This window comes from Nicotiana tabacum, chromosome 4, assembly GCF_000715075.1.
Source record: "Nicotiana tabacum cultivar K326 chromosome 4, ASM71507v2, whole genome shotgun sequence".
NCBI lineage: Eukaryota > Viridiplantae > Streptophyta > Magnoliopsida > Solanales > Solanaceae > Nicotiana > Nicotiana tabacum.
Genome location: NC_134083.1, coordinates 11,421,319 through 11,437,936, shown reverse-complemented (window position 1 = coordinate 11,437,936; position 16,618 = coordinate 11,421,319). Strand labels below are relative to the sequence as shown.

Here is a 16,618-nt window from a genome sequence, read left to right as displayed (position 1 = left end):
CAATAAAAAGATATTTATATTATTAAGTTATATTTATTATAATAAGCAACGTGTCTTATTTTACAAATAAATAGCGAAAACACTTTTCCATTATTGAAGAAGCTAGCCAGCATAGATAGCCTAACATGTTAACTTAAGTGCTAATGTCTGCTACTGCTTTGGTCATGCTAGATTATAAGGCTTACTTAACTAAATCTTTTTTTGGTGCTTGATTAGATATATAGTCAGGTGACATATTATAACAGTACAAGGTTAAAGGTATGAGGATAATGATTTGGATATTTTTAACAGTAACCGTTGACAACATGTAAATGTTAATAGAAGTAAGTGAAATGAACTAATGAAGTGATAGCTAAAAGTAATTTCCTCAAATTTGTCAATTTCTTTCTCTTAATGGAAAACATTTCAACGGTTTAAAGAAATAAAACTCTAAACGACGACGACAATAAATCCAGAATAATCCCACACAGGAAAAAGATTTAATACAGATCTTTTCACTTTCAAGTGTCAGTTATGCCAGAAAACATTTTCCTATAAAAACATTTTCAGCTATTCAAAGAAATCAAAGACTTGAAAATGATTTAATCAAGTTCTTCAAGGAAACAGTTTCTGACCTAGCAAACACTTTAATTTAAAAGACAACAGTTACGCCAACCCAAACAAGTTAGGGTCGATAATATAATTTCTTATTTCTTTTTCTAAGCTAACTCATATCATCATCAAATAAAATAAAAGTAAAAAAAAAATTAATCAGATTAATTCAACATATTATACATAGATTAAATAATAGTAATAAATAATATAATTAAATTAATCCAACATATCCACTAGAGGCAGTCTAAACAATAAAAAGATAGTTACCCCAGCACAGCGGCATATCACAACAACAACAACAATAACGACCTAGTAAAATCCCACGAAGTGGGGTCTGAGGAGGGTAGTGTGTACGCAAACCTTACCCTACCCGTTGGGCAGAGGCATATCAGAGGTCACAAAGAAAAAAAGAGTAAATAACGTTTTATTACATGTCAGTTGAGACTCCAGACAAGCAAATTTCATACATTATGGCTCTACCACTAAAAACTACACTTGAATTGAACAGATAAGAGAACAAAATAACCTATTTCTACAAGGAAATTACTGTACAAAATCATGATTTTCCAAGCGTTCGGTTTTTAATCCTAATTTTAAGTTTATGCGAAGAACTAGGTGGCGGAGGCGGAGCATTTACACTTGTATCGCCTCTATCTACGTTTAACTTCACCCCGCTAGACCCCCCTGGTTTCAATTGTACAGTTACTCCTTTAGCCCCCGTATCCGCATACCTACAATACAAATCCGAAGAGGTTGCCTTTGCTTCTACACCGTTCATCACCTGTCTTAATTCAGCCTCATCTTTTCTATTTTCTTGCCCCACTGAACTTGCCTTATGATGATCATTCCTGATTGCCTCAGCTTTGGCATCTCGCTGCTTGTTCTTTCTTTGATTCCCCACGGATGTTGAAGCCTTTGTTTCGTCTTGCAAGAGCTTTGCTAACTCCTTCTCCTTCCGTTTCTTCTCCTTCTTTAACCTTTTCCGTTCCAAGTACTCCAGGTCATCTTTGCGCCCCTCCAGCTTTCGTTTCTTTCCCCTGTCTTTCTTCTTTTCCTTCACTTTGCCCTGAACTGGAAGGTTAGGCATAGTCAACAAATGTAAACTTGCATACTTATGTGGTTCATTCTCAGGATCGTCACCTCTCGTGATACCAGTTGATAAGTGATCATCAGGTCGTGGCACCAGAGAAACTTTGCTTGACTCAGCGGTGCATTGCAATTCCTTCGTTAGCTCTTCACCCTCGATTGCAACTTTGACACTTCCAATGCTGGCAGTAACATGCGATCCAACATCATGACAAGAGTTAACATCCTCGGGAAAATGGTTACCACTGCTCAAGATTTCAACAACATTTCTTTGAGGTGCATCAACAGAAACTGAGCTGCTTGCCCCACGGTCAACATCACGAAAACCATCTTGAGATTTGTCCATCGTTACATTTTCATGATCCTTGGCTCGAGAGGATGTCACAGTTTTTTTCACTTTAATCTTGAAAACCGGCTTCTTTCTTTCATGACTTGCAGAAACTGTATCAGGTTCTCTGGAAGGCTCAGCAATTCCTGAACTATCTGGTACATGGTTGATTACTGGCTTCCCTTGATCATGACTTTCAAGAATATCGGCTGCTGGGGGTCCCTTGGACATAACTGCAGTCTCATGTAACAGGCTCACCATTGGCTTTGTTTGCTCATTACTATCAGGTAAGATAGGTTCTTCTCTAGAAGGAGCTGCAGAACTAGACAATGGGAGGTCACCCACTGGCTGCATTCCTTCATGCCTGAGGTTCAGTGAATCTGCCTCGTTCTGGACCTCTGTAACAACCAAACTATCAGGTATAGCACCAGTAGCAGTGTTTGTAATTTCGTTACTCAATAGAGCATCATCTGCTTCTTTCCGGACCTCTGGTACAAATAAACCATCAGGTACAGAACTAGTAGCAGCTTTTGCATTTTCATCGCCCGGAACAGCATTTGCTTCCTGAGGAGCTTCTGCAATGGCTGAATCATCAAGTATACCTTCAAGGTTCTCCAGAGAAGGTTCAGAAGGTTTTGATTGTTTGACAAGAGCAGCGAAAAATTTCTTAAGTTCGCTACAAGTTTCGGCGTGCCCCATCCTCAAACTTCCATCTCTTGGCACTCCATACAGTGTAGGCGCTCTGAAAGAAATTAAATTTTAAAACAGTAAACAATAAAAATCAGCAGCTAAACTAACAGCATAGCAGAAAAGGTAGTGGTCCAAATTGAAGAGACAGAGGGAAATACTTCAACGTGCAACAGATTCTGATTTTAGTAAGCATGCTCTAATAAACAAAAGGCAAATTTTCTATTAATTGTATCGTCACGGTTTGTGCTATGCGTTGAGATACACAAATTTCGTTCTAATTCACTTTTGCATATCATGTGTGGAGATCGTTGTATGTGACAAAGGAGGATCACCATGTAAATCACACAGGCAAATGATTTTCGACACTAAGCAAGTTTTAAAGGAATATAAGGCGCTTTATTCAAAAATCCACAACTAATGGGAGCAAGCAAAACAAGCTTCCTTGCAATCTCCAGCAGATAGCAGAGCAGATTGAAGTACCAGAATCCATCACAATAAACAGGTAATAATGGAATAAGCACCTTCGAGCAAGGACTTGTAAGATGCAGAACAAGTAATGACGAAGAATAACATTGTTAAACGAGGTTGGGCTCTCAAGGAGACGCAGTAAAGCAACGAGAGTTTCACCCTTCACATCACTGTCAGAATCAGATTCATTTCTTATCTGACATAAACGCATGGCATGCACACCTAACTTCACTTGACCTGTGATCAAAGCAGAAATTATTTACTTTTTGCACCTGTATCCAAGCAAAGTTAACAGAAATTAATGTGGCAAGTCTAAATTACTATGCTGTATTTCATCAACAGGAAAAAATGATTTGGCCAACTAAATTATAACTGCCCAGAACCTCTTATAGTTGGCTCTTCATCCAAATATCTAATAAACAATGTCAAGGCAGCATCAATGCCCTTGCCCTGGAACTCAAGATCAAGAAGCGATCTGCTTGCTTCAACCCGAACTTTCCACAGTGTTTTCGAAGTCCGGAATGGATTAATAAGCTCAATGACACGATCCTGCAACCACCAACGATGATAATTTATATATGCCAGAGCCTAGAGGGGATAGCAGAGGAAAGAGAAATCACTTACAAGAGGAACAAACTCTGACAGCTTTAGTCCAATTTGGGTCAAAGATCGGATGCAGCTAATTGTCAAAATACCATTGTAACTTGGCATCAACCTGTTACATCATTCTCAAATCAATGACAAAAGCTAGTGTACTTAGCTCTCCCTATCCAATAATTCAGAAAATAATGCACCTATCAAATTGCAAGAGCCGATCGACTCGCTTGAGAAGGGATGACAAATAGACAATACTCTGCAATATGCAAACAGGTTAGCAAGGATCTAAAAGGCAGTCTCTGTCTGAGTAACAAGAAAGCTAACTTGGGAAGAAAATGTCCCTGAGAACCCCACATAACCGGCATTCAGGAAACATCACTGAATGCGGTACAAGTGAATGAACAGAGAAAAAAAGAAAAACTCCAACCAGATTTATGATCAACACAGCAGAATCAAAAATCCATCACTAAATACTTAAGAGTAAAGGATAAGAGAAATAAAAAAACTGCATAAAGGAGAAAAATGCAGGCTATCAATCAGCCAGAATGGCCAGGATTCATGGAAGTGACGAATACCTGCTGTCCAAATTCAAGTTCACCAATGGACTGGACTAACGCAGCGAGCCAAAAGACATCAGAGTAGGGGTTCCCACTGTTGTCGTTGTACTGCATGAAGTCAAAACAACTTATATGTAAAAAGCATATATATTGGAACTAGCACAGTCGGTATAATCAAGCAACTATAATGACCACCTTCAGAAGTTGTAGAACAAATTCAACAGCTTCCCTAGGGCTTTTCTGGTCAGCTGCTCGAACCATAGCTATAGCATGTGGAATAGCCTGAATAAAAAGAAACAAACAGCACAGAGAACGATTAAAGTTTAAAAAAAACACGCAAAGCATAAAAAGCCACTTTAGAGAGTTGAATTATATTCATCAATATGAGCATCTTCCAGCTCGGTAATGATATTGGCTGGCGAAGAATTAGGCAAGCCTATGGATTGCAAGTTTTCCTAAGCCTTCTGTGTCACCCAAACCAAACCTCCCTCGGATACCAACTTCAGAATTCAAGTTGACACCGAGGGGATTGACAAAACCTTATGATTGTGAATAAACTGCACAGAAAAGGCTGTGTCCGCTGGGGACCGGATGCATAGCTGCATTCGGAAGGGGAAAAATGAGATATAGAGCCTGGAATGTAACCCCATACCACTTACGTAAGAATTTTGAAAGAAAAGAAATATGAGAGCTTTTGAAGTGATGGAATACAACTTTCTACAGATTATGGCATGTCTTTTGGCTTTATTAACTTTAGTGCAACACGAGTTTCCTGTTATCAAAGACGATTAAGTGTGTCCCGTAGAGTGAACTATATTTTTTGTAGTTCCCTACATTTTGGTATGCTTCTCGTATACAAGTGTGTACAAAATTTTCCCCCAACAAAATCAATAAAACTATCAAGGTACCCAAAGAAAAGGAAGAAACCCATGGTATTAGTCAAATCGCATTGATTTGCGGCAATTTAATTACAAGTAATTGTGTTCGGGAAGGAAGAGAGAACCAAGAAAAGATCAGGAGTTCTGATTAATGGGCCGACAAGACCAAATTACGAAATGGATCCAAAAATAGGTTTTCAAACGGTAGATCACAGATCTGAAGATCCAGATGATACTTCAAATGTACAACAAGAGTAGCTATCTCAGGGTATAAACATCGTAAGTGAACAGTAAGCATGAGCAATGTGACACTCACCACGTGTGATATAGTAATAGAAATCAAAGAACATGAACTTGAAGAGAGAAATCCTATGCATGCCCATAGAGTGAAGGCAAGCAGACAAGAAAAAAACGTTCCAAACCAGCTCCCAGCAATCAAAAAGATGGGGAATCAGGTGATGTTTAATTTCAGATAACCAGCCCATTGATTCACAACTGCGTACATATAATTCACATCCTACCTCATTGCATTACCTCAAGTACAAAATACTCCTGGAAATCACGAAAGTCATTTGGCCTAAAAAGGAAAGGAAAAAAAAGCATGTGAATTCCAAATTTCAGAAAATTGGTGAAGATGCCAGCAAAGAGATATGCAGCACTCACTTGGGGAGTCCAATATTGGCATCAAATCTTCGAGTTTTATAAAATGTGATAAGATGAATCAAGCCAGCCCAATCGGTTTCCTGACCATGAAATTAAAATACCGTTTAATCTGAAGGAGGCACACCAATAATCTCAATAAATCAGGAATAAACCAGAAATCAGGGAAATACAAGATTAACATTTTACCTTAGAAACATCTGGCCTTGTCAAAGAACAAGAAAAACACAATTAAAGAGAGAAGAATCCACATCTCATGGATTAGGGCACAACCAACATCACTAACAATCTACGACGACGACATACACAAGGAAAATAACTCTAACTTACATCTGTATCCAGGAGATTCATAAATAGCTTTTAATGTGCCGGTGAGACATCAACAACTACTATGCCTCAGTCCCAAAACAAGTTGGGATCAGCTATATGAATCCTCACCGACCATGTTACTCCAATTCACAAAATAACAGCTAACTTCAAGTCATTTGAACACCATAATTTAGTGTCAATTGAAATCCTTCTCTATGGTTGACATTTAAATTGAAACTATTGAGCATGAACATAGATGTCAAATAACTCCAGAAGGATATAAAATCTACCATGACAAAGACAAAAGCTTTTTGGTTCACAGATGAGTTGCAAGTTCTTTAGATCACAAGGAAGGGATGAAAACAAAGGGATATACTAGTGGTAAGAACTCCTGACCTTCAACCAAAAAGTTAAGGGGTTCGAATCACCGAGGGAGCTAAAGAGGAACGTGCCACTGTTGGACACCAGTGCAGGGGGATTTTGACTTTTGAGAGGTGGAGTTTACCATGTGGAAAAAATCGTCATAAGGAAAGGATGTAGTGGTTACTCCCCGTCTTGATTAAGAGATCTATATCAAGGACATCTAAATGTACCAGAATTCAAGATCATCTGAATGAAGTCTCAAGTCAGCTGGATGACACTAAAACGTTCAAATTATGATTCAGAAAACATAATTTATCACATTTCATAACAAATGGAGCAATTACGTTTTGCAGGTAGAGAGAACATAGAGATCTTATAATCCAATAGCAACACAAAATCAGAAGCATCAATAAACACAGAGCCTAGGAGGGGGTACTGAAAAAATGGGACACATTAAGCATGCCACATGCTTTCTTAAACAGATGAAACTACTTGCAAAAAATAAAATACTAGTCTGAATAGAAGAAATAAAAGACCTAGCATACCTCGGATGCTGTACTGGCCAAAGCAAACGCAGCTTCAATTCGAATCCTCCAAAAGGCCTTAGGCATCCCCAAGTATAGAAAGCAAAATAGAAGGTAAATAATGATTTCACCAGGCTTAGCATAAAGCATTAGGAAACAAGATGAGAGAAGAGATGTAGCTGTTTGGCAGTGACTAATGATGAAAGCACACCTTAGAGTCACTAAGGAAGTTGTTGAGAGCGTTAACAACCGAAAACGAAAGTTGTGGTAATGCTTCTAATGTTGCTATAGCCTGTGCCTGAGCAACCACGTCCCTGTCCCTCTCCAATTGATTTATCTTTGGAAGAATCCGAAAGTTATCATAAGGATTAACTTTTTTTAAGCAAAGAAAATGAAAATGAAGCTGGGAATATTGAATTACAAACAGCACTTCATGAATAACACAGGATAAAACTTACCCACATCTGGACCGGTTGATTAAAATGAATTTCAGCAAGATACTCCAATTCCGGATCTGCCCGTAGCCACAACAACGGGGAATCAGAGCTGTAAATCCACAGTAAGAATAGCTTTCAGATACATTAAATGCTGAAGAAATAAAATATTGTCTAAGATTAAAGAAAAGATTATGTAAGACATAAGTACATCAAACATACGTTGCACGTGTATCTACATTAGCCACAACGTCACCGTTATCGTCCGAGCCATCAGGTTTAGAACCCTTTTTAGGTTTTTGAAACCGTTTTGCAGCAAGTCTTGAATGACACTGAATTTCAAGCAGCTGCCAGGGTTCTCCAGTCATAGGCAGGATTGGATGATCATACATGCCATCAAGCTCATGCACCCTTATGCTCATCATGCCAGGCCAGCCTACGTCGCCTTCTTGCTTTTCAGAGTCAGGCTTACCATTAGTCATAGAAGCACTTGAGTCAACTCGAGCTGTGCATTCCCTCAATATTGCTAATTCGAACATATTCTTTCTTTTGTTATAAGAGAATCCCATTCTTGTTAAGGCACCAAAAACAAATCAGACGTCAGTCAAATAATTTCAATGCCTAAACAAAGTAAGCACTAAGCACAGAGGCGTGCAGGAGAAAACATACTTAAGCACCGGACAGCCACATGATCCGACCCAACGTGGAAAGAATTCTTTAAGAAACGGGCGCTCAAGATTACCAACCTTGTTGGCAAGGTGCCGAAACTGTAATTTGTAGTGCAAAATCAGATAAGCAAAGCCACACCAACCACAAAAAGGTGATGAAGATGCAAATGTGATCCACTTAATTAGCATTACTAGAACAAAAAAACTAGTGAAGATAATATCGATATGGCAAAAAATCACTGAATTGGTCCTGCGTGCATTTTGGCAGATACTGAAGGCGCATGCTTCATACGCAATACAGGAAATTGCATGATTTAAAAGGCTAGTCCATTTTTTGCTTAGTTAGACAGGGGAGAAACGGTACCAAACGGCTTCAAGAGCTGAAATAGAAAAACACCTCTTTTGTGCTAAGCGTTCTCAATGATCGATTTGCATCCTGAGCCCGGGAAACAATTTGCTGAAGAATCTGCAAATAAGGATAAATAATCAGTGTCATTAAATACTGCTAAAACATTAAAAAGAACTGCCTTTCCATAACAAAATTTTCTATGATTTAAACAGCATAAGGGATTTCCAAACAGCATCCTACCCTCCCCAGATCCCACTTGTGGGATTACACTGGGTTGGGTTGTTGTTGTTAAACAGCATAAGAGATTTCCAAAAGAGTCATGCCTAATACATATGGAACAACCCTGAAACATATTTGCATCCCTAGCATATCCTTTTCAACCAAACATGGGAGTATGTGTCTGGAAAGGCACCATAATACCACCTAACTCAGCTTTAAACATCACATTCCCCAACGCAGAACAGAAGAAAACAAAATACTGTGTGGCCCTCAACATGACTGATTCAGGAATTCATCATGCATTCAACTATAGCAACAAAACCTGTGCAAGAATTCCAACAGAATTGTAGCGGCAACAAGGATACCTAGTGAATGGAGATGGTATTGATTCCTAGAGCTACATTTTTTTTTGGACGCAAACAAGACATTCTCACAAGAGAGGCAAAGAATGGGGGGATGGGGGGAAGAGAGAGAGAGAGAGAGAGAGAGAGAGAGAGAGAGAGAGAGAGAGAGAGAGAGAGAGAATGTAAGTGGTGTTGTAGCTATCCACAGTCAATAACTTTTCTTCTATCCATATTCTATATATGCACATTCAGATCAGTTAAGGACTAGCAAATGAAATATCAGCAAACCAAGCAACCAGCATTCTTTTAGAAAAGATGGGAATGCTTTTCTTTTTTATACAATGGTATATAGAAAAGATAGGTATGCTTTAGGCTACCCAATGAAGCAATTAGGAAATAAAATTGCATCATTTCCTAATTACTGGGAAACTGCAGAACAACCAAAGTTCATATACTCTCCTTCCTACTTTAGGTGACATTATTTGACTAGGCACAGATTTCATGAAGCCAATTTGACTTGTGCATTATAAAAAAGGGCAGCCAGGTGCACTAAAGCTCCCGCTATGCGCAGGGTCCGGGGAAGGGCCGGATCACAAGGGTCTATGATTCACTTTATAATTTTAGTTTAAAAAATTCACATAGCGTTTTGTTGTCCTATTGTCACAAGGATATTTACTTTATAATTATCACAAACCCAAGCTAATAATTTGTCTAATAAGATCTGTTTTTCCTATCCCAAAACATCTCTTTCCCTTGAGATTAAAATAAAGCACGTCTAGAACACTGGGAGTATTTCATTTTTAACTAAGACACAAGAAACTTCAGAATCATAGATGAATCAATGGAAAACCTGGTTGACCGATCAAATAAGGAAAGACATTCTTTTCTCATACTCTATTCTGACGCAAATATTATTGAGCACCTATTTGGCGAGTTGATGAGCTAATATGGTTGGTTTACTTTTCATCTGTATGTGGAGGGAACCTGAGATTTAGCATTGTTCCAGCCAGTAAGGATATACATAAGTGTATGTGTTTTACTAAAATATCTTATATATTACAGATAAACTAATTTTTCAGAAATGAAGTAGAGAAGCCAACAAAATAATTTCTAACAAAATGCATCTACACCTAAAAGCCATAAGATTCTAAGATGTCTATTCCAAGAATGAAAGTGGCACCAGAGAATAATAGTTGCTATAAGGCTCATACCTTGCGAAATGACTCAGGTCCCATCTGCTTTTCTAACATTTGGAGAATCGCAACCTGTTAAGACAAATACAGACTTCCAAGATCAGACCTGATAGGTAACAGTATATTTTTTAAACTAAAATGGAAGGCAAAATATCACTCACAGACTTCCAAGATCTTATTTTGCCAAAGAAACCAATACAATGGGTGCCATACAAATTTTTTGAAGAAGCAACGGCACTTAAGGCAGTTGCACCACTGTCATCTGCTCTGCAAACAGCAATATTAGCCTGCAAATCATGGAGGAAGTAAGATCAAGAGAGGGAAAAACATACACACACACAGAAAGAGAGAGAAGATAAGTCAGAATAAAGCTTCTGCAGTTTGAACTTAAATTACCAAACTACATTTTACATAAGGTATTGCAAGAGAAACTAGGTTTGAATTATAAATAAATCAACACAAATAACACAACTGATGAACCTAAAAGCTTCCTTCTTACTCTATCATGTGCCTATTCTGCCTTGTCATAAGAATAGCCATAGTGAAATAATGAGCCTACAGGAGCTACAAGCTTCAATCTATAAATGTTGGTGGAGCTACAAATAAAATGCAAAAATTGACATGTTGCTAGCTAATGAAGACCGTAAAACAGAAGCAAACCTTGTATCTCCTATAGCGTGCTTCATTATTTCCGAGGAATCTCTTGATGAATATATCAGTCAAGAAACCAGCAAGACCATCCAACAACCAATCTGAGAACATTAATAACACATAGTTAAGATACAGAAGTTCTATTATCACATGTTAACAGCATGTCCAACACTTTACCATCATTTGGCGCTTCTGGGGTGATATATACTCCAAACCATTGTCTTGCAAGGGCGTAAGCAAGTTTAATCCTTGTCTCTATGGTCTGTTAAATAAATCTGAACCAATCAAGAGAAACAGAAAAACAAGGAAAAACAATGACCAAGATATTTTCTTGATAACCAATTGTTAATGCATGCCACCTACATTCTTTTGGGGAGGAGTAATAAAAGGGCAACCAGAATATAATAGGCAAGCATGAACTGGAGTAAAAAGCACAAGTCACTTCTGCATATTTTTCTTTTTGACTTTTCACTAGATTTTCCCTTCAATTTTGAAGATCAATATCCAAAATTTCTTACGTGTACAAGCATACCTTATCAATGACCTTCTCGTCAAATAGTAATTGAGAGCTGAAGATGCTCAAGGAGGCTCCTAAACTCAAGGATGATATTGCCATCTCAGGAGAAATAAAAACTTGACTGTATGACGCAAATGGAAATGACGCAGAAAGGTAGTCTTCATAGTAGCTGTTCAAAAACAAACGAAAAAAAATTCTTTGAGGTCCACTGATTGAATATGAGTAAGAGGGAGGTTGGACGGGGAGAGTAAAGTGAAAAGAAGCCCAAGTAAAGATGTTTCAATGAGGTGATATTACATACCTAAAAGCACTGTGAAAAAATCCCCCAGTATGCCGCAGCTTTGCTGAGTCAGCAGAGAGACAAATATGCGAGAGCTGACTGATATTGTGGTCGGGAAGAATTTCAAATGGTGCGACTGCCAAGGATATCCATCGAGCACTAACAGGAGTACTTAATCTGTAGACGTATGTTTTACGAGCAGGAACATCCTCGGTCCAGATCTGACCAGGAAAAAGAAAAAAGTAAAATTAAGTTAGACATCAACTCCCTAGATTTGGTCATACATCTATAGACAACACACTGCGGGGAAAAATGAAGCAGCCAAAGGACATAATTCGGAGCATATTGGTTTCACTATATGGGCAAAGTGCATCCAGCAAAAACTTGATACAGATTGATAAACAGCAAACTCACAATTTCTTTTTATTTGAAAACCAATGTCAAACTGCAACATGAAGGAAAAATTGGTCATTCCCCAACAAAAGTAACTATATTTAACTCCTTGTGACTATGAAGCGCATTACAACAAGACACAAATGAATTCAAAGTTATTCTAGAAAGGATGATTTAAGCTGAAAAAAGTAGAAAAAATGATCATGCCTCCCTCTTTTTCACATATCCCTCTTTAGTACCACCATTAAAAACAAAAACCTACTTGTTCATAGATTCAAAATCCATCAACAAAAAATACCTTCAGAGGAAAAAAAGGGTATAGAAGGGGTGAAAGAGTTACTCTTACGCCATGACCAGCCCCCAGAAAACTTCAGATAAAGAAAAGACCTAGCAGTTTGACAACATTTGTTCACTGAGGAGCCTCTAATTGCATTCAGGCAAGAAGAAAATCACAGCTAGCACAACACAAGGCATGAGAACTGCATAAGAAGGGCCAGCAGCAAAGCAATCTTCAAGAACTACGGTTGTAAGTTGTAACATCTACTTACTTTTCGCAACCTTTTACTGAAGTTTTATGCTGAATCGTGCCAAGAACTTATTTTGCAAAGAATTTTAAGCACCATTTTTACCCTGGAGGCTGTCCCTTCTTTCCAATTGAAAATTCATGCAGACATGAAACTTCGTATAAATTGATCTGTTGTATACAACCTCACTAGCTAACAAACCATAGTTTTACACTTTTACTAAAAGAAAATTAGCAATGAAACAACAATATTCTGAGAGGCACCATCTTTTACTCTTTTGGTTCAACTTTTTGGGTTCTCACTCCTCACAAAGGAACCAGAAACTAAAACAACTGCTCCTAGGCACGGAACGTTTCCAGAAACAGCTAGAAGAAGCCTTAGATGTTACTATTTCACAATGAAAGATCATAGCCAAAGATACAGGAATTAGCATTTCACTAAATATTTATCAAGAATATATTTGTCAAGAAAAAAAAAAAGCAGATACTTAAAAATCATAAATATAGCTCTTTCATCAACTAACCAACTAATACTCATTCTTGTCATCATAAAGGTAAAGCATGGTGGAACTTTAAGGATCACAAATCCTCACTCCACTAGAACCACTTCCTCACCGTGATTTTCACCTCAATGGACTAGCTCAGAAGAAGAGATGTAATGTATCCACCCACCTGATAAAGTAAGGTTCCAGTACTAACAGCCACAAGATTACTGGCCACTGTAAATTCCAAATCGTAGCTGCAGAAAAAGCAACAATAATGAATATAGTAAACCTAAATTCAAACAGCATCCATAAGTTTCACAAGTCTTGCATCTTACCAGCAACATTGTAAATTGTCGTCCATGCAGGGGAACCAACATCGTGCACGCCGAATTTGGTTGTCAGTATGTAAAACATCACCATCAAAATGGATTCCAGTTTCAGCCTTCTCTACCCAATAATCAATACGGACCTTTTTCACATTCTGCATCCAACATAACCTACATAAGTCACAGAAGTGTAAACCTCATTACTTAAATATCCTATAGGAAATCTGATCAAAGTTATAAGACAGAAAATCTCCCTATAAATTAAAGTATCCAGATAGAAAAAATTTCTTCAATTATATCGCATTTCAAATCTGACTAGGGCCTTTAAATTTTGAGACAATATTTCCTTTTGAGTATCATATGGTGGAGACGTGTCACTTTACAACCTTTGGGCTAATTATGGTCCTTAAATTTTAGAGAAATATACTTAGGTGGCAACCAGTGTTTTAAAAGGCGTTTTCGGGGCGAGGCGCACCAAAAACGACCCGGGGCGATGGTGTGGGGCGAAAGTCTCAAGAGGTGTACGCCCAGCAATTCGGGGCGTACGATGGCGTTTGAGGCGAGTTTTTTTAGTGAGGCGTAAGCCCCAGAGAGTTTTTTAAATTAAAACAAAATTTGTTGAATAAGTCCTTCATATAATACCCAAATTTTCAAAATGCAGCTTGGTAATTACTCAAAAGTTTTAAAAAGGAACTGAAATGTATTAAATTTAAAAGTAATACCTTTTTTATTGATTGAAGCCCCAATTCATGGTCTTTCCCAATTCTTTATCTTATCTGCTAATCTGCTAATATCTCCCAAAAGCAACGAATATTCAATTTATTTTTTACAAATACAAAGAGAACTTCATTCTCCTTCATACAGCAAGTTCAAAGTTCAAATTGAAGGTTAGTCATCCTTTTTGTTCCTCCAGGTAGAAAACTTTATTCTTTTCGACTCAAGTTACTTGAGCTTCTAAGTAGTGTATAATAGATTGTTTTGACTAGTTTTTTGTGGGGATGAAGCACATATATATATATATATATATATATATATATATATATAATATATATATATATAGTTTTCTTCATTTTTATGCAATTTTAACTGTTTATAAATATTTACTTAATTATATTATTTTATAAAATATTAAAAATTAAATAACTATGGGGCTTACGCCCCGTGCCTCGGGGCTTACGCCTCGCTCAGGCATATATAAAGCGCCTCGCCTTACGCCCACGCCTTTTAAAACACTGGTGGCAACACATCATTTTTTGCTGGAGGAAAGTTAAATTCATGAGTGAACCAAGATTTTACATTTCAAGCCAACTCATGCGAGAATGATGTGACTTAAGTTTTTTTTATATAAGGACAATGTGACTAAAGTTATGATATTGTGGGTGAGCCGAAAAAATCTGAAATCACATTTCGTGCAGTGAACCCAAAACATAGTCAGCAGCACTTAAAGCCTGTGCAGTGAACCAAAAAAACTAAAATAAATATGCAAAAACCTGATTGTTTTCAGCTGAAGAGTCCTCCCCATTCTCTAAATGCACTTCCTGTTTTTCAATCTCATCCTTCGTGGATTTTCTGCACATTATCAGCAAATTTGGTACCAATTCTCTATCTAGAGATGATAAGTACACTGAACCCGCGGCATCAGCAGCTGAAGTAGTTGATGATACAGAGCACCATCTATCCCCATTCTCCAAGGGTAAATAGTGCGGGAAAACTTCAAATTCTGTAGGCTCCCCATCAACTGTAACACTGTCTATTACCAAATTATCCGCGTGCAAGCCCAAAATTCCATTTTCTGGTGGAACTATATCAAGTTCTGTGTAACTGAAAAGCCAAAAAGTTAACACCCAAGTTAGCATTAATGTCCAGGGTTTACATAACTCAGTCTAATAACAATCCTAATACCAAGGGTCAAGGGGCAGAGCTAGCTTGAAGGAAATGGGTTCAATTGAATCCCATTAGTTGTACTTGAGAAAAAAATATAACCAAAAGAGATTTTTTAAATTTCAAATTTTTAAAGAGGTAAATTTGACTGTCCAAAAAAAACATGGAATCTCTATAATGAATCAGATGAAGAACATAATCTCAACTGTACGGTCTAAACCTTGTAGGTTTTCTAAAATTTATAATTCTTGAAATTTACACGGTGCGAAACAGTTTGAACATCGTAAGTTTCAAGAAGAGTGGATATTCCCAGTTTTCTTGAAATTTTACTGAGTGAGAATGTAATTTATCTCTAAAAAATCTTGATGTTCACAGGTTTCTTGAAATTAGTAGAATAGCAGACGGGAATTTGTAGAGTAAAACCGAGAAAATGGAAAATCTTGGTGGGTAAAAAAGAAAAGAAAAAAACACCCGTAGATTCGCCGTTTGTCCATGTCGATAGAAAGACATAGCTTCTGATGACGAATCACTGCTTCAGAATTATCCCCTTTCTGCTCTTCGTTCTTCCCCTTATTACGAGCCTTTGCCATTTTTGAACACGCATATATGTATTGTATTGCTTTCTTCACTCACAGTAAAGACAAGAGTACAACACGAACACTAGAAGAAGAAAATAATTGGAAAAAGTGTAAGCTTGCAACTCGCAAGTCTCAGCGAAGGTGTAGAGGGAGTCGAGGGGGGTAATTTATAGAGCTGAAATTGGAGAGGAGAGGGTCTCTGTGTTTGGGATCTACTTGGTCGGATCGTGCCCTAGATTGCAATTTTATATCCTGACCGTCCGCGTGTCGGTGACTTTATTATTTAACGGTTAGATTTGATTTATTTCAGAAAATTGAGGAAATCTGTGGTGGCGATATCTGTGGTGGTGCCCGGGAGCATTGACTCAAGTGATTCTACTTTATTTTACACTCAACCCAAATTGAAACTTTAGTTCTAAATTCTTCCAAAAAATATAAAGTAACCAAAAGAATTTATTCCTCCCCTATTTATGTGCTATGAAGTAGTATTAGTTTGATAATGAAATTAATTTAATTATTCTTGTTCTGGTTAATAGTAAAATGATCTTAAAGCGTTAATAGGAAGATTCGGATTTAAGATTAAATGAAATTTTATTTTGAATCAATATAGATTTATTTTTTATTTTATTTTATTGATAATCAAACTCAATAGTCAACTGTACAAAACAAGATGAAGCCTCCTTGACAATCCAACCGGGAAAGTTGTCAAACCAAGAGACTTCA

General features: G+C 37.5%; 1 protein-coding gene across 2 annotated transcripts; it reads right to left on the bottom strand.

The window, feature by feature from the left end:
• Positions 1-1,000: 1,000 nt before the first annotated feature.
• LOC107824526 (transcription initiation factor TFIID subunit 2) lies at positions 1,001-16,078 on the bottom strand. Of its 2 annotated transcripts, none has more exons than XM_016651315.2 (25): positions 15,789-16,078; positions 14,927-15,257; positions 13,446-13,607; positions 13,298-13,364; positions 11,731-11,930; positions 11,445-11,598; positions 11,090-11,174; positions 10,922-11,013; positions 10,423-10,548; positions 10,280-10,333; positions 8,554-8,622; positions 8,158-8,255; positions 7,711-8,058; positions 7,513-7,600; positions 7,266-7,391; positions 7,076-7,132; positions 5,862-5,941; positions 5,733-5,775; positions 4,516-4,602; positions 4,339-4,428; positions 3,961-4,019; positions 3,791-3,881; positions 3,550-3,715; positions 3,220-3,403; positions 1,001-2,750 (listed from the first exon to the last, which is right to left on the bottom strand). In XM_016651315.2, exons 2-25 carry the CDS (start codon positions 14,956-14,958, stop codon positions 1,151-1,153), a joined length of 4,158 nt encoding a protein of 1,385 aa, XP_016506801.1. In that variant the 5' UTR covers positions 14,959-15,257; positions 15,789-16,078; the 3' UTR covers positions 1,001-1,150. The 2 variants fall into 2 exon arrangements, with proteins under 2 accessions (XP_016506801.1, XP_016506800.1); XM_016651314.2 differs by having other exon boundaries at positions 13,446-13,591.
• Positions 16,079-16,618: the final 540 nt, after the last annotated feature.